This window comes from Lissotriton vulgaris, chromosome 3_1 (genome assembly GCF_964263255.1).
Source record: "Lissotriton vulgaris chromosome 3_1, aLisVul1.2, whole genome shotgun sequence".
Classification (NCBI taxonomy): Eukaryota; Metazoa; Chordata; class Amphibia; order Caudata; family Salamandridae; genus Lissotriton; species Lissotriton vulgaris.
The window spans coordinates 1,981,182,270-1,981,197,889 of NC_141689.1; the positions used below are offsets into that span (position 1 = coordinate 1,981,182,270).

Consider the following 15,620-nt stretch of genomic DNA (forward strand, 5'->3'; position numbering starts at 1 on the left):
CCTTGCGCTCGAGACCTACTTAGGACTGGGTAAGAGTGGTCTGCTCAATTCAGACACTCTGTTCATCACCACCCCCTTTTGTAAATCGATTTTGGCCACTATAGGTGTGGCAGGGTATACTCAGACATGAGTCCCTTTCTCACTGCTCCATCAGGATTCAAGCAAGCCGGGCCGAAGAGGCTGAAATGCCAGAAACCGGTCCCCGGTAGCTTGTCTCCTTTCTGGTAAAGAATTGGCTTGGTAGTTTAGTCTGCCCTGTTCCCATGATGCACTGGGCCAGGGACAGACTGATTTGCATATAGCCAGGTTCTGAGCTGGGATGGGGCAGTGAGATAAATAACGGTGATGGATCAAGCCCTGATCTTTGGACTGGGTAAGAGTGGTCTGCTCAATTCAGACACTCTGTTCATCACCACCCCCTTTTGTAAATCGATTTTGGCCACTATAGGTGTGGCAGGGTATACTCAGACATGAGTCCCTTTCTCACTGCTCCATCAGGATTCAAGCAAGCCGGGCCGAAGAGGCTGAAATGCCAGAAACCGGTCCCCGGTAGCTTGTCTCCTTTCTGGTAAAGAATTGGCTTGGTAGTTTAGTCTGCCCTGTTCCCATGATGCACTGGGCCAGGGACAGACTGATTTGCATATAGCCAGGTTCTGAGCTGGGATGGGGCAGTGAGATAAATAACGGTGATGGATCAAGCCCTGATCTTTGGACTGGGTAAGAGTGGTCTGCTCAATTCAGACACTCTGTTCATCACCACCCCCCTTTTGTAAATCGAAATGTATACCCAAAGGCATCGACACCCCCATATAAGGCAGTTTCGCACCACTTACTCTCGGAGTCTCACTCTGCACTGAACTAGTCACCGATGACCTGGGGCACCCCCCTTCTTTATCCGTCCTCCCCCCTTGCCCTGTCATAGACTGTAGGCATTCCCCATGTTTCGACCACAAACCTTCACCCCCAACCGCCAACTCATGCCCACCCTCAGCAGGCGCCACACCTGTACCACCTGCCAACGGCCGTGTCCAAGCAGCCCACCAGTCTGTCTTACCTGCTGGTAACTGCGCCGCCCGTTGACGAAAGTCTTCCAGACCATCACGCTGATGATGTCCAATCTGCCCACGTGCCGGTGAGAGAACCGCTCCAGAACTCTGAAACACACTGGCAGAAGTTATTCGTCTCACCCCCCTCCCATCCCCCTCCCTGCCTTCATGAGACAATCCACCTCTTGAATAATACTCATTTTCTTTATCGGATTCACCCTCATCACCATCAAAATGTTTGTCATTTTCCGATATAGCAAAACTTGTACCCGGCCTAGTGCCAGACGCTAAGTTAATAAACCGACTTTGAACCTCTGACTCAGGCCTCCGTGAAAAGCGCCCAGTCGCAGGTATGAAATTCGCACCAGATCCGCTTCTTGAACTAACCCCTCCCCCAATTACCGCGCTCTGCAGCGCTGACTGAGATAAAAAGAACTGCTCATCCGTCACTAGACCAGCAGCCCCCGTGAGGTACTCGCCGCTCGAGCAAGGACCTATGACATACTTACCCGCTGTTCGTGAAGCCGAGGTGCCAGACCTTTTTGGCACTGGCAGCTCCGTGTGCTCCACCCACACCCATTGGCCTTGCGTAGTCGCAGACCCCACGTCAAAAGCTACCTCAGGACGCCCAGGCGGAGGCCTGGCGTTTGGAAACAATGCAGCGGCCTCCTTCATTTGCGTGCCCCCACCCCTGCCACCCATGTCCCCCCACCTCCCGCTCCTGAATTGCCTAACTCGAGGCTGCCACATCACACCCCCCCTCAGCTGCTGATCCTGTGGAAATTGAGAATCATATGTGACATTGACGTGAACATTTTCATCAAGAAATTGCTTAGGGGGGCCTCTAGACTGAGGGACAATAATGTCTTGGCAGTCCATAAACTCATCCCGTTGGAGCTGCTCCTCGACATCAGGTGAATCGCACCTGCCATCGTCGCCTTCATCAACTCCTGACAGAGCATATTCTTCGGACTCTCTATCGCTGGAATAGTCCACCAAAGTCTGTCTCTGCCTGTCAGCATCTAATTTCGGTGCTATTTCAATTCTCTTGCCGCTCGCCGACGGGCCGTCTGACCTCTTGAGCATGTCTGACGAAACTTTCATGCCGGGTCGTGACCGGGCCCCTCCAGACTCCTGTGACACTGTGGCCATATGTTCCTCGAAAGCCCTGTCAGCATCTCCTTCAGCCAGCTGGAAATCCGACACGCGCATGTCAAAAACACCACCGGCACTGCCTCCGCGCCTGCCGGCCCGTCGTCTGGTCGGTGTAGTGACCAACTTACGGCCCTCCCGCAACGCACTTGGGGCCGAAGACGAGCGCAGGGGTGGAAGTTTCTTACCCCGACCTCCTCTGCTCACAGAACGCGCTCTCCTGGCTCTCGCTGCCGGCACCTTCGCGCCACCTTCCACCTCAGAAACATTACTGTGAACAGGCTGACAGGCGGCCACAGCTCTCGACACTCCCTCCGCTGCTGGCGACGAGGACGCTTCACCACCACTGAGGTATCTACCACAGCGCCAGGTCTCAGCAAATCACTCCGTCCCACAGCCATCAATGCTCCAACTGCCTCTATGGCAATATCCTCAGCCGCCATTCTTCAAGTACTGACAGGAAAATTGTTGAAAAACAGCTCACAGAACGTGTGACAGCGCTGACAGGATTACCTCACAGCTGCTCCTGTCAAACACGACACCACCGCTCCTCTCACTCGCTCAGAGTGACGTCAAACCCTCCCTCCCCTCCCTTCACTTGGACCTAGCCCCTCCCACCACCCAATCAGGCCGCGTGAGGTCATCCCTTGCGCGAAATTCCCCAGGGGGACATTGGCTTTGCCAAGTGCCCCTGGGGACCCAATATCCTAGGGGGTCTGATTGTAAATACTTGTTTATTTATTTCACGTTTCTTTCTTTGTTCTACTCAAGATTTGCGTCCTGTCTGTCTCTTCATCATGTGCAGCATTGAATCTTTTAATAAAGAAACGTCGCGTAATTAATTGCTTCCCGTCTCTTCATGTGCAGCATTGACTCCTACATTAAAGAAACGTAAGTAAATAATAGCTACAGCTCCGTTTCGTATCCAGTGAAATCGTACGTCCCCGCACTCAGCCCGAGCAGAGATTGACTGCTTCTGTCTGATTCTGCCCGGGCTGAGTTTATTCTCCGAAGAAAGCCTAAGTGCAGGGGATACCCCATACCAGGGGATACCATATATTACACAACACCTGTTGCAATATGGCTACAACAATAACACTCGTTCAGCAAGAAAAGTGGATCTGTCAAAAATCTACTACTTCTGTCTGTTCGCGCGTTTCCGGAGCAGCAACATAAAATACCCATAACTGGATAAAACTAAACATGGCGGAACCCTAAAAACAAAACAAGCGAAACAGAATAATAACACGCAAAGAGCTAAATGCAGGAAGTGAAGAAAAGAGAAATACGAATCGTTGCACAGCGTGTGCCAGCAGCGACTCTTTCTGCCTTTTTTCAACAATAGCAATTTCAAGCGAAGATTAAGCGAGTCTATACTCTCTGTGAGCTACTACTATATGCGTTAAAGTAACATAATGAGTGAACACTGGCTTGAAAAGGACTCGTGAGCTCTTTATAGTTTCTTTATGTATACACTCACTGCTTATATAGCAGTGATTTTTAGCCGCTAAACTAACGAGACAGATCTCATCGAGGAACCCTGCCCGGGCATGTTTTACTTCTCTGGAGCGGAGCTGTTTGTACCCTCGTCATTTGCTCCTCCCACAAAGGGAGGTGCTTACCCCAGGCCGCCACATTTCAAACATTGATCAGTGACTGTGGGACAAGACAACACAGCAGGTACAGTGTGTGTGTAGACTAACCCCCTGCCCCCTCCGTATCTCTACCCCGCCCAGCATTTATATAACTTGTTCTCTCTCTCCTTCTTGATTTTAGCGCTCCGGCCCCTGGGGGAATAAAAATGGTTGAGGGACCCGGCTGTACTCTTAACGGGGAGAAGATCCGGGCGAGGGTGCAGAAGGGACAGGCTGTGCGAGAGGTTCGGGGGAGCGCGGTCTCTGCCGCACAGGTGAGCTGTTGTCCTGCACATGATTAGTTTCTTTTCAGTTTTATATAGCGCGACTCGACCCGAAGGTATTGGAGCTCTTAACACGAGCACCATTACATGATATAAGGACACATTCGTGTTTGGTAGGCACGGGGAGATTAAGTGATTTGTCCAGAATCACAGGTTGAGAGAACACCGAGACACTAACCTAGTTCCCCAGTTCTATACTCGGCAGCTCTGGTCCTTACGCCACATCCTCTCCAATGACTGTAGCAGAATCGCAGCATTGAAGTGGCAGTTAATGTATGTTTCCCACACGCTGTGGTTATTTTGCTGCGTGAAGGGGTCGGGGACTGGGTCTGCGTTCTAAAAGCATTTGGAGATTGAGAGAAAAAAAAGAGAAATAAAGACTTTACACAAAAACACTTGGATCAAAAGTGATTACAGCCATCAATAATAGAAGCTTGGATACTTTTTTTCTTTTTTGGTTTACTCATTAATGGATAAGCTGTTGCCCTCCTTCTGGAAAACACTTTAGTATATACTGAGTATTGTGGGCAGTCAGAGCTTTATGAGTGAGCACGATAAATATAGGATTATTGGGGAGACTGACCTGTGTGGTCTGGAAACAATTACTGCAGTTTCAGAAATTAGGCGGTGGGGAAATGCCTGGGGGGATACATAGCTGCCCAGTTTCCCTGGCTTATGCATGATGTGCCACTACACTCGTTTTCCTTTGAATTCTGTGACTTGCATTCCTGTTTTATAATAGAATAAACAAGACTACAAGTCTGAAGAAGTACATTACCAATGCCCGGCCCTGACTAATACCAGATGTATTTTATTTTTTATCAGTACACCACATACTGTTTTAAAACTGTATAAAACTTAAACACAAAAAAGTTGCACAACCTCAAAAAATGGATTCTGCAATTAAATACTGGTGAAACTAAAAGTGTACATCACAGCTAGATAAGTGTTAATTTCAGCAGTGAGGCCAAGTACCAAATAAAATATAATCATGCATTCTGACTGTTAATAAACTGTTCCCTGGTAAGCATTCCACAAGTGCAGCTTTCAACTACCGGCTAATTAAGGTGCAAACTGGCTGACACTAGGGCCACCACATTTCCAAATTGGTCCTTCAGGTATGATGCATGCGAAGTGTGTTTGAAGCAGGGCTATCGATTACAATGTCCACCTGTTGAGTCACTTGGCCTTCCTGTCTTGTGCAGAGCCATCACTTCCTAGGCGCTATGTTGTGTCACTCAGTTTGTGCGGGGTAAGAGAGCACATGGAAAAAGGGCAGTCATGGAGTTGTGGTTTTATTAAGAAGACCATAGAGGCTGATTGGAGGAGAACATTTACGTACTCATTGTGACTACAGTTAACTTATTCTTGTTATTGAATTTACTTGTGGAGATCACAGCTTTGAAAAAGCCCTTAGCTTTGAATGCCTTTATAGGGCAAAACACGTGTTGGCTATAACACTGTTATTCTCGAACAACAATAAAAACACAGAACCCGGATCACGTTCCTGCATGAATGAATTTGTATTTCAGTAGTCGACTCCATACCAACATCGTCTTAACTTTAGGGTGAACCAAATATGAAATTCTTAGAGGATACACTTCTCACGTTTCACATTTCACATTTCATTCAAATGATAGGTGTAGTTGACCCTGGCTCTAGATCCTCCACACAGAAAAAGAAGAGCAAAAAAATAGATATTGATTAGAGGGCCTTGAGTGTGTTGGGCCATTAATAATTGTTCCATGGTGTTGTTGCTATTAAAGTTCATAGTTGAAAATAACTGCTGTACCTGCTTTACATCTAATAGCCTACAGCCGCTGGAATTCCGAGTTAAACATAACCTCCTTTAACTCGTCATCTCTGCACTCAACTATTACTCAAGTTCAGAGTTGAACAAAACTACTGTTCCTGCTTTCACACATTGCTTTAGTAATCACCTACAGGAGCACATCATTTTTGTGCTCTCAGGAAAGTAAACAATGTGATAGAAGGGTGGGCCAATCAAAAGCGCCGCCTCAGTGTCTAAGGTGGCCAGTGAGCACATTGTGTGGTCAATATTGGGGTGGTGCATTGTCGGAAAACAATAAAAGGCTGGGCGCCCACCCCCCCCACACCTGATGTCTTCCTCTAAGTATTGATAAAGACCTTTGCTGAACAAAATGGCCCTTCAGAGCAAGAGCAAAGTAATGATGCTGGGGCAGATGATGTAAATGACCAGCTTACATTCAAAACATGTAGGATGTCACTTCAGTCCCCTGTACCAGCGAACAAACACTTCTCAACGGCAATGGTGGCAAAGGTAATTATGACAGGACGAGGAGATGGGGTGCCAGGCAGTAAGACCGGACTACTAGGCTACCCCGCTAATGGCGTTATACAACGAGGTGGAGGCAATAGGTGTAATCCCCAGCAGCTGGACAAGGTCGCTAACATGGCCTGACTGGTCATAGCGGGCACTGGGTTTTTTCCCGGTGGGCCGGAAGGGTGGGGACTGGTTTGTGACCTGTGGGGGCCAGTTTTCTTACTGGGGGGCCAGTTTAGCAGCAGTGCTGCAATATCGGTGCCCTGTAACAAAAGCGGCAGCGGTGCTTGACATTAGCAAACCTTCCCTTCCGCCTCAGGCTGGCCCTTCTCTGTAGCTCACACCACTTTCCCCCTACCCACCCTGGTGCTGGATTAGCAGAATTGCCAGGTCTGGCTTCTGTTCCCAGTCTGGCCATGGTAGCTAATTAATAAACCTGATCTTCAAGGGTGGGGACGATCTAACCCGGCAAATTACAAGTTAATTGCGCTCATTGACTCAGAAGCCAACTATTATGCTTCACTAATCCTGGAAGATCTAGTTGAGGGGTCAAACACCAACATCTGGTTCCTCAATCAGACAGGTTTCGGAAAAAAAACGAAACTACCATCAGCATTTTAGCTGTAACAACAATTGCTGACAAATGTAAGCGCTTAAAAAAACGGCATCTATGTTTCATAGATTTTAAAGCCACATTGGATTGGGTGACAGAACTTTCCGTGACCGTGCTGCTGCCTGCAGTTTCTTTTTGACCACGAACCCTCTGCTGACCCTGAGAACCTACAGCGGACCCGCCCGCCTGTCTCCCGCTGCCCGAATGCTCACCTGCCACCCAGAGCGGGGCCGCCGTGAGGAGACCGGCGAGGGGCGGACTTCACTATCCAGCAGCCCTTGCGGTGTTCCGCGTCACCGGTAAGCGCCATTAGGCGCTTAAAAACGTCACCAACCCATCGAGTGGGGGAACTTGCCGTGACCGTGCTGCTGCCTGCAGTTTCTTTTTGACCACAAACCCTCTGCTGACCCTGAGAACCTACTGCGGACCCGCCCGCCTGTCTCCCGCTGCCAGACTGCTCAACTGCCACCCAGAGCGGGGCCGCCGAGAGGAGACCGGCGAGGGGCGGACTTCACTATCCAGCAGCCCTTGCGGTGTTCCGCGTCACCGGGAAGCGCCAGGAGGCGCTTAAAAACGTCACCAGACCCATCGAGTGGGGGAACTTTCCGTGACCGTGCTGCTGCCTGCAGTTTCTTTTTGACCACGAACCCTCCGCTGACCATGAGAACCTACCGCGGACCCGCCCGCCTGTCTCCCGCTGCCCGACTGCTCAAATGTCACCCAGAGCAGGGCCGCCGAGAGGAGACCGGCGAAGGGCGGACTTCACTATCCAGCAGCCCTTGCGGTGTTCCGTGTCACCGGGAAGCGCCAGGAGGCGCTTAAAAACGTCACCAGACCCGTCTCGCGGGACGCGAGCGAGATGCCGGGCCAAGGGCGGGCCCGTTTAAGCCCGTTAAAGACGGGTAAGACGACTGGGCCCCTCCTCTAACATTTTGCCCCCGAGACACTGCTTTTCGTATCTGCAAAATATATATTTTATTTCCGCTTGATTACAGGGCTTCTTATTACTGCTACCTGTGTTATAATTGTTGATATTCATTCTAAATCATGAGCACAAGGGGAAGCAGGAGCAAGACGGCCCAGGGGCTAGGTCAGATCACCGGACCGATTGACCAATTTATTACAAGGGCAAATGAGGCAATCGATCAGGGCATCATTCTCTTAGAAAGAAGGGTATCACAGGATCTGGCTATAGCGCGATGGTCCTCAATGGGCCTATTGGCTCTAGCTACAACTCCCATACAGCCAGGAGCAATTGCCCCATTACTGCTTGAAGTCCCTGCTGATATTCATACCATCCCTAATAATGTAGATTTATCTACTTCACAACTATCATTGGAGTCTGAGACAAGGGAAGACCTAGAAAAAACTCCGGTCCTGGTCATGAGTCCTACCCAAATTGTGTCCCCAACCCAAATAGAATCTTTGAATAACCATGAAAAGGGGAAGAGGGAGGGAGCTATCCCAAAACAAAAAAATGCCAGGAGCAAGAAGGAGCATAAACATCAGCACGCTAAAGCCTCTAAAAAGAACAAAAAAGCTCGACAGCCGCCTCCTAAACACAATGTTGTAAATTCCACGCTTGCACCTATAGTTGACCTTTCTCCATCACCATTAATTCTAGATGTGTCAGACAGGGGGGAGGGTGCGAGTACTATAATTAAACCGAACAAACAACTGATGGTTAGTATTGGGGAGCAGATTAAGATGCACTTACTTCCAATGGAGCGAACATTGAAAAACAAATAGCTAAGCTCACCACCCACTTAAATAATCAGACTGAACAAAATACATTGAGTCACCAAGATGAGTGGTACTAAAGTTAATACCGCACAGAAACCCCTAGGGCCAACACCACTAGCTAAAAGCTCTACAACCACGCCTAATCCACAAGTAAAATCAAAAGTGATTCAGGATTCGACACAGATAATTCAGGACACACCTAGAGGACCAACCGAAACAGACAAACCAAAGACATTGCCACCTAAGACTCCAGTTATACAACAGAAGGGTGACAACAAAAAGGGAGGGAGGTTTAGGCGGCCCATTAATCTTCCCCCAGAGGCAAGTCCCTTCACTGTGATCCTCACGGGGTCCCAGAACTCCCCGAAAATACGAGAGAATCCACCTGGTCTTTAACAAACAAAGTGCAGCAATGGCTTAGTATAAATAGACCTCTCCCCCCCCCAATTGTAACAGTGGATTCTCAATGGTACGTAGGGTTTCCTGGATTGGGGAAACAAAGAAAAAAACAGGGGGATTGTGTCATTATAAATTTTGATGATCCAGGCACAGTTGGATACATTTGCTCGTGGTCAACACTGGAGAAAAAAGGAGGTATTGACACTAATTGTCTGTTCTTCTTCTACCCTCCAATGTATAACTATGACCAAGAACCATCATATAACTGGAACCAACGACCCGATTGGAATTGGACTCAAATAGACCCCCGAAACAGGAGAAGGGATTGGGAGGCATGGCCCTGGAACCCAAGAAGAGAGCAACCCTATATGGAAGGATGGAGGGGAATACCAACTAGTAACCGTTTCTCTTCTTTAGAAATGGTAGATTGACCACCACCAACTCCAAGAACCATGGAGTTCGAACTCGCATATCCCAGGTCCCCCATAGCCCCCAGGGAACCTCATACCCAAATAAATGAAATGATCCATCACTTGGTTAATCAAAAATTAGGGAAAAATAATAATGTTTCGTATAATGAGCAAATATCTTCTAGACTGCATCTATCAACAAATGATATTCTCAGGAGGATTAATAACCTACCTAGTAATAGGGGAGATGATGAACCTTTACCGAAAGGTACTCGAGACAAGTCCCTAGCTCAGGGTGCTAGAGCAGTAAGAGATGGGATTCCAACTCATCCCAAAGTAGGGTCAAGACTATTGCAGGTAAATCGAAATAACTCAAGGCAAAATATATCCATTGTAACATGGAATATTGCGGGACTCTCTAAAAAAGCGGTAGACCCAACCTTCTTGAACTTGATTAATAACTTTCACATAATATCTCTTCAGGAATGTTGGGACCTGGAACCTACTAATATAGACGGTTTCAGTACCAACTTTACTCCGGCTATCCAGACCAGCAAGGGCAGGTGTTCAGGTGGTCTCTGCCTATACGCCTCAAACAGGGCTAACATAACATTAGAGAGAATAGATTTACCTCAAGATAGATTTAAGAATAAAAAAATCGGATACTCAATGCAGGTATTCTTAGTGAAGGGGAAAGGGGCCCCTAGCTTCCTCCTAATTAATCTATATAATAATATAGTGAGGGACGAGCAAGCAGAATTTATAGACGAATTGTCAAATGCCCTGAAGAGGGGAATTGGAAGGGACAAATCAGAAAGATGTGCCATAGTGATGGGCGATTTTAACTGTCATTTATGACCCTACAGTGGATCAAGCGTCTGTGATATAAGAAGCCTTAATGGCGAATTCACTACCCACTTTGAGCATACCCATATTGGAAACCTAATGAATAAACTGATACATGAATGGGACTTAGGTTTTTTCAATGAGTTAACCGAGCCAATGACCGATTTCCAACCTACATTTCATGAAAGGGGGTCATTTTCCACAGTAGATTTTATACTGATGTCAAATAGCCATTATAGGGATGCTATGGAATTTAAAAGAGAGGATATAGTTATGTGTGATCATTATCCGATCAGTGCTAAATTCTATGTTGGCCCTAGTATTAGCCAGTCATCGGATATAACGGAAAGAGTTTGTCACCCAATCTCCCTGGCAGGTACAAACGGCTATTCCATAAAATGGTCTAAAGTAAATACAAATACCTTTTTGAAAGATTTGATCACGGAAGACCTTCACCTTTTTGTGACCTGTCTTGAATATCCCTCGAATCCATGTGCAGTAAAAACCGCCTTTGGAAAAATAGCGATTACAATTGAGAAAAACCTCACCAGGAAACAAAAAGAAAACTCCTGGGTCAAGAGTATAGGTTGGTTTAACTCCGAATGCTCAAAAGCCCATAATATCCTCAGAGATGCACTAAAAAAATTACCAAAAAACCAAACAGAAATTAGAATAGCTCGATTGGCATACAAACAGTCAATCATGAAAAGAAAAAGGGAACTTAAAGATGCAGCTTGGGAGGCATTACTAAAAGCTAGCACTTTAAGGGATAATACGGCTTTTTGGAGGGAAGTGAATGCACCCTTTTTTAAGGAGAGGACGTCAGATCTCCTAGAAATTACCATCACAGAGGACGTTTGGATCAATCATTTCACAGAGTTATACAAACTAGATGAGCTGATTGAACCACATAACCTCGGTCCAAGGAGCTTACATGAGAATGACTCTCGGAGAACTCTGACAGACACATTTCCACTTCACACATATTTCACACTTCCAGAAATAGAACAGGCCATACTGGAAAGTGCAAACTCCAAAGCTCCCAGGCCCGATGGAATCCAATTGTCATATTTAAGGATAATATGTCTCTATGGGCCCCCCCTTCTCACAAACGTTCTCAATTCTTATACATCGGAAGGTTTCCCTACAATATGGCAGGAAGCCATTATAATTCCAATTTTTAAGAAGGGAGATAGAATGGACCCAAAATGTTATAGGCCAATCTCCCTGCTAGACTCTATGATGAAGGTAGCCGGAAGAGAATTGCTGAATCAACTGCAAGCCTGGGCCACAGAAAACGGAGTCCTCTCTAAATTCCAATATGGATTTGTTTCTGGCCTCGGCACGGTGGAGCAATGTCTCAATCTAGCCTTGATTACAAATAAATACGCTGTGGTAAAGAAGAGCAATCTATACATGACTTTTGTTGACCTAAACTCAGCATTTGACTGCCTCAACCACAGCGTACTTTGGACCCCCTCATAGAGCTAGGAATTGATATAAATATACTTGCTTTTATAAAGGAACTATATCGAGGGGCAGGGGCTATGGTCCGTTATGGAAAAAATTGAAAATGCACCAAAAACTTCCCCATAAAAAAAGGTGTCCGACAGGGATGTATCCTTGCCTCGTTCCTTTTTAATCTTTATATAAATAGTGTGGCAGACTACCTGACCAAGCTGGAAGTAGATTACCCAAAAATTAATGGCATGGCAGTTCCAATATTACTCTATGCAGACAATGCTGTCATAATATCTAGAACACAGCTAGGTCTCCAGAAAGCACTGACAGGTTTTTCCTCGTTCATGGGCATGAGAGGACGCAATATAGATGTGGGTAAAACCTTTACTATGTGCTGTAGTTCAAAAAAGAAAATAGACTAACACTTTTTAAAATTCTACAAAGATAAGCTTAACAAAAACTTTTACCTATTTGGGTGTTCTTTTTAATAATAGGGGAACATGGAACACAGCTATTAACACACGTAATCTGGCTTTCTGCCGAGAAATCGGTGCCTTGAAGAAGTTTGCAAAAAAACTAGGCGGAAAGCCGGTCCAGATTTTGCTCAATATCTACGCAGCAAAATGTGTTTCCACAGCGACCTATGGTGCAGTAATCTTGGGTATGGCGGACTGCCGCGAGATTCAAACTAGTGAGAATGCCTTTTTGAGATATTTGTTAGCAGCACCTAGATCTATCTCTACCACCATCTGCCACAACGAGCTTGCCCGGGTCCACATCACTGACCTCATTAAGATAAGTCCAATATTGCTGTGGCACAAGATATGGACCTCGAATAAAACAGATTTTAGCAAGGATGTGATCAGAGATTGTATGGGCCTAGCTGCTTCAAGGAAAATACCATGGCTTTCTTACGTTAGTAAATTTCTAAACTCTATAGGGCACTCTGATTTGTTTGAAAAGCCTATGTCATGTTCCTCAATTTCGAAAAAGGCCCTCAAAGAATGTTGCCTAGGTTTACTTGAAGATAGACGCTCTTATCTAGAGGGCAATAAGCCAACAATTGCTCATCATCATCTCTTGTTGCACGGAGCAGGCATCCCGATTTATCTATCTCCCACTTACTCCGTTTACACAAGACTATTGCTAACTAGGATGAGGACTGACTGTTTTTACAGATTGATAACATTCCCTACTGCAAATGATTGGACTGCTAATTTGTTGAACTTCCCCTGTGATAACATCTCTAAGCAATCAAATATCTATTCTATACTATTTTGCAAATATTATGAATGGGGAAGAAAGAGGCATTTGGTCCCGTTGTTAAAATTATGGGGCCTTAGGCATTGCAGACCAGCCTTAATCAAATTATATATGCTACAGGATGAAATTACCATGGCTGCAGTAGTTAAGTTTCTGAAATATGCAGTAAAGTGTAGAGCGTCGATTAACTGAAATGATTTTATAAGTTTTATATAACACCCTTTGTAAATAGGTTTTTCTTTTTAATCATACAAATTGTTATCTTATGCATAATCTTTTAAATGAGCGAAATTATTTTTTGTAAAAATATTTCTTTGTATTTAAATGTGCTTTTATGGTTTTTTATCTTCAAAAATCGAATAAAGCTATCTTTGAATTGAATTGACAGAGCTTTCTTGTGGGGAACACAAAGGTGGTGGGGCCTCCACAATATAATATTGTGAGCCATTGAGTAACTGCACACACACTCTTGGGTTCAAGTCAAGCTGGCGGATGGGACAAGGCTGTCAAGGAGAATACCAATAGCTATCGGCCCCAAACAAAGGTGCGGTCTCTCTCCACATTTGCTCATCCTTTTTCTGGCTGACTTGTCCCTAAGGTTTGATCAGATGAACTCACACCTGCCGAAACTAGGACCATTCATCCTGACCCATCTCATATATGTGAATTACATTGTTCTATTGAGCCAAACAAGCGTGGGATTACAGAGATCAATGGCAGAATCAGCAGAGTTCGCCGCAGCCAATAAATTAGAAATAAATACGACTAAGACAAAAATGTCTAGCTGGAACCAACCCGGCCTCCCACTCGAGATCAAGTTAGGAGATGTAGATCTATAAGAAGTATGTAGTTATAAGTACCTGGGCCACTACATTGACAAGAAATTGAGGGTCTTATTTACAAGCCCCTTGCTCCACCGGTGCGTCACATTTATTGTGAGAAAAAGTGGTGTAAGTGCAACACAAGATGCTTGTAAATAAGCTCCTGAATATCCAGGTGCACAAACAGTACAAGGTGAAGAAAGGTTAGGGGTTGATCTATGCATATTGTGCTCTCGCCAGAAGCTAGACGGCCCTTCTTTTATGCTATTATTAGCAGTCAGTTGCAGCAAAACTACTTTCCAAAGATGGTCTATGCAAGTGCTGTCATGCACGGAATAGATGCCTTGATTCTGGACAAACTACAAACACACATATAAGCAAGTGTTTGGGCTACCGTGAGTGCCTCTCCTGCACAATGGCATTTCAAATACTCTTCAGTGATTCAAGTTTAATAAGCAGGAACGCTACTGACATTATCAACAAAAGTGGCCTTTGATGACATCACACTTCCATGTTTCCATGGTGACTTCGTTCAGCATGCCCACCTGTGTCATTTCCGACATTATCAGAATCCAGGACTGTATAATGAAATTGTTCAGGTGGTAGCGACCTCAGTTTTAGGAGCTATTACTTGTTAATATTAACATGAATTTTAGGAAGATTAGTGAAAATGGTAACTTTGTGAGACAATTAGCAATTATCTATTAATAACTGAGTTTTTCTATGTTTTATGAAATTTTGTGTATATTGTAATCTTGTGTTTAGTTTTTATTAACCTAAACCAATTTATTCATTAATTCCTATTAATAATAACTGTTTTTAAAACGACTCGCTGACCTGCCACATGGTACAATGTCTGAGGCTGCTGCCCGGCTCGGCTTGATTGAATCCCTAATCGTGCAGTGCCAATAATTATTCAAAGAGAGTTGTAATGTCCATGTCGGACTGTAAATAATGAAACACCCCCAGTGTTTTCCAGAACACATGCTTAACACCTGAGGCGTGCTACTTGGCAGGGCTGGTTTAAGATTGAAATAAGTGCTTCTAGTATATGCATTTTAGCAATAGGCAGACTGTATCTTGTGCAAACACTTTTGATAACAGTCCTTTGAAAGCATGCACTTTACAGCTCAGCTGGGAACACCCTTACAATACCTCTCAAATAGAATACAATTTAACTATCACAAAGCTTGAAGTGACTCCATTGATTAAAGCTTATACCAGCCTCCAAGCAGCCTTTACATTTGAAGATTAATTAATTGCACACTTTACATTTCTTTCAGGCAACAGGCATCCCTAGTAAGAAGTCTTGTTTCTTGTTAAGTTGTATATCCATCTTCAAACTACAGGGCATTTCCTCCGTTCTATTTTAGCTGAGGCACCTCAACTATAGCAGTAACAGTCCCAGGGTGGTTGTCTTTTAAGAAAAAGCAAAGGAACAGTCCGGGCACAAGTCGAGGATACACGTGGGTAGACGGTGGCAAGCCTCTTTTTTAGGTCGAGCAGACCTACTCTCAATGCGTGAGCATAGAGAGTGTCTGCTTCAGACCTTTTGTGGCCCGTATTTAGGAATGTGGACAGCTACCAGACGCGCGCTTTGACGAGGTCAGATTTCACCTCGGGAGCGAGCGTCTGGTAGCTGC

The 15,620-nt window shown here is 45.5% G+C and overlaps 1 protein-coding gene across 1 annotated transcript in view; it reads left to right on the forward strand.

The window, feature by feature from the left end:
* Positions 1 to 3,999: 3,999 nt before the first annotated feature.
* The window catches only part of LOC147728700 (endonuclease 8-like 3), a 99,945-nt gene continuing 88,324 nt past the window's right edge, over positions 4,000 to 15,620 (forward strand). The window contains exon 1 of the mRNA XM_086963843.1: positions 4,000 to 4,107. Coding sequence (XP_086819969.1) covers positions 4,000 to 4,107 — 108 coding nt within the window. The remainder of the gene's footprint in view (positions 4,108 to 15,620) is intronic.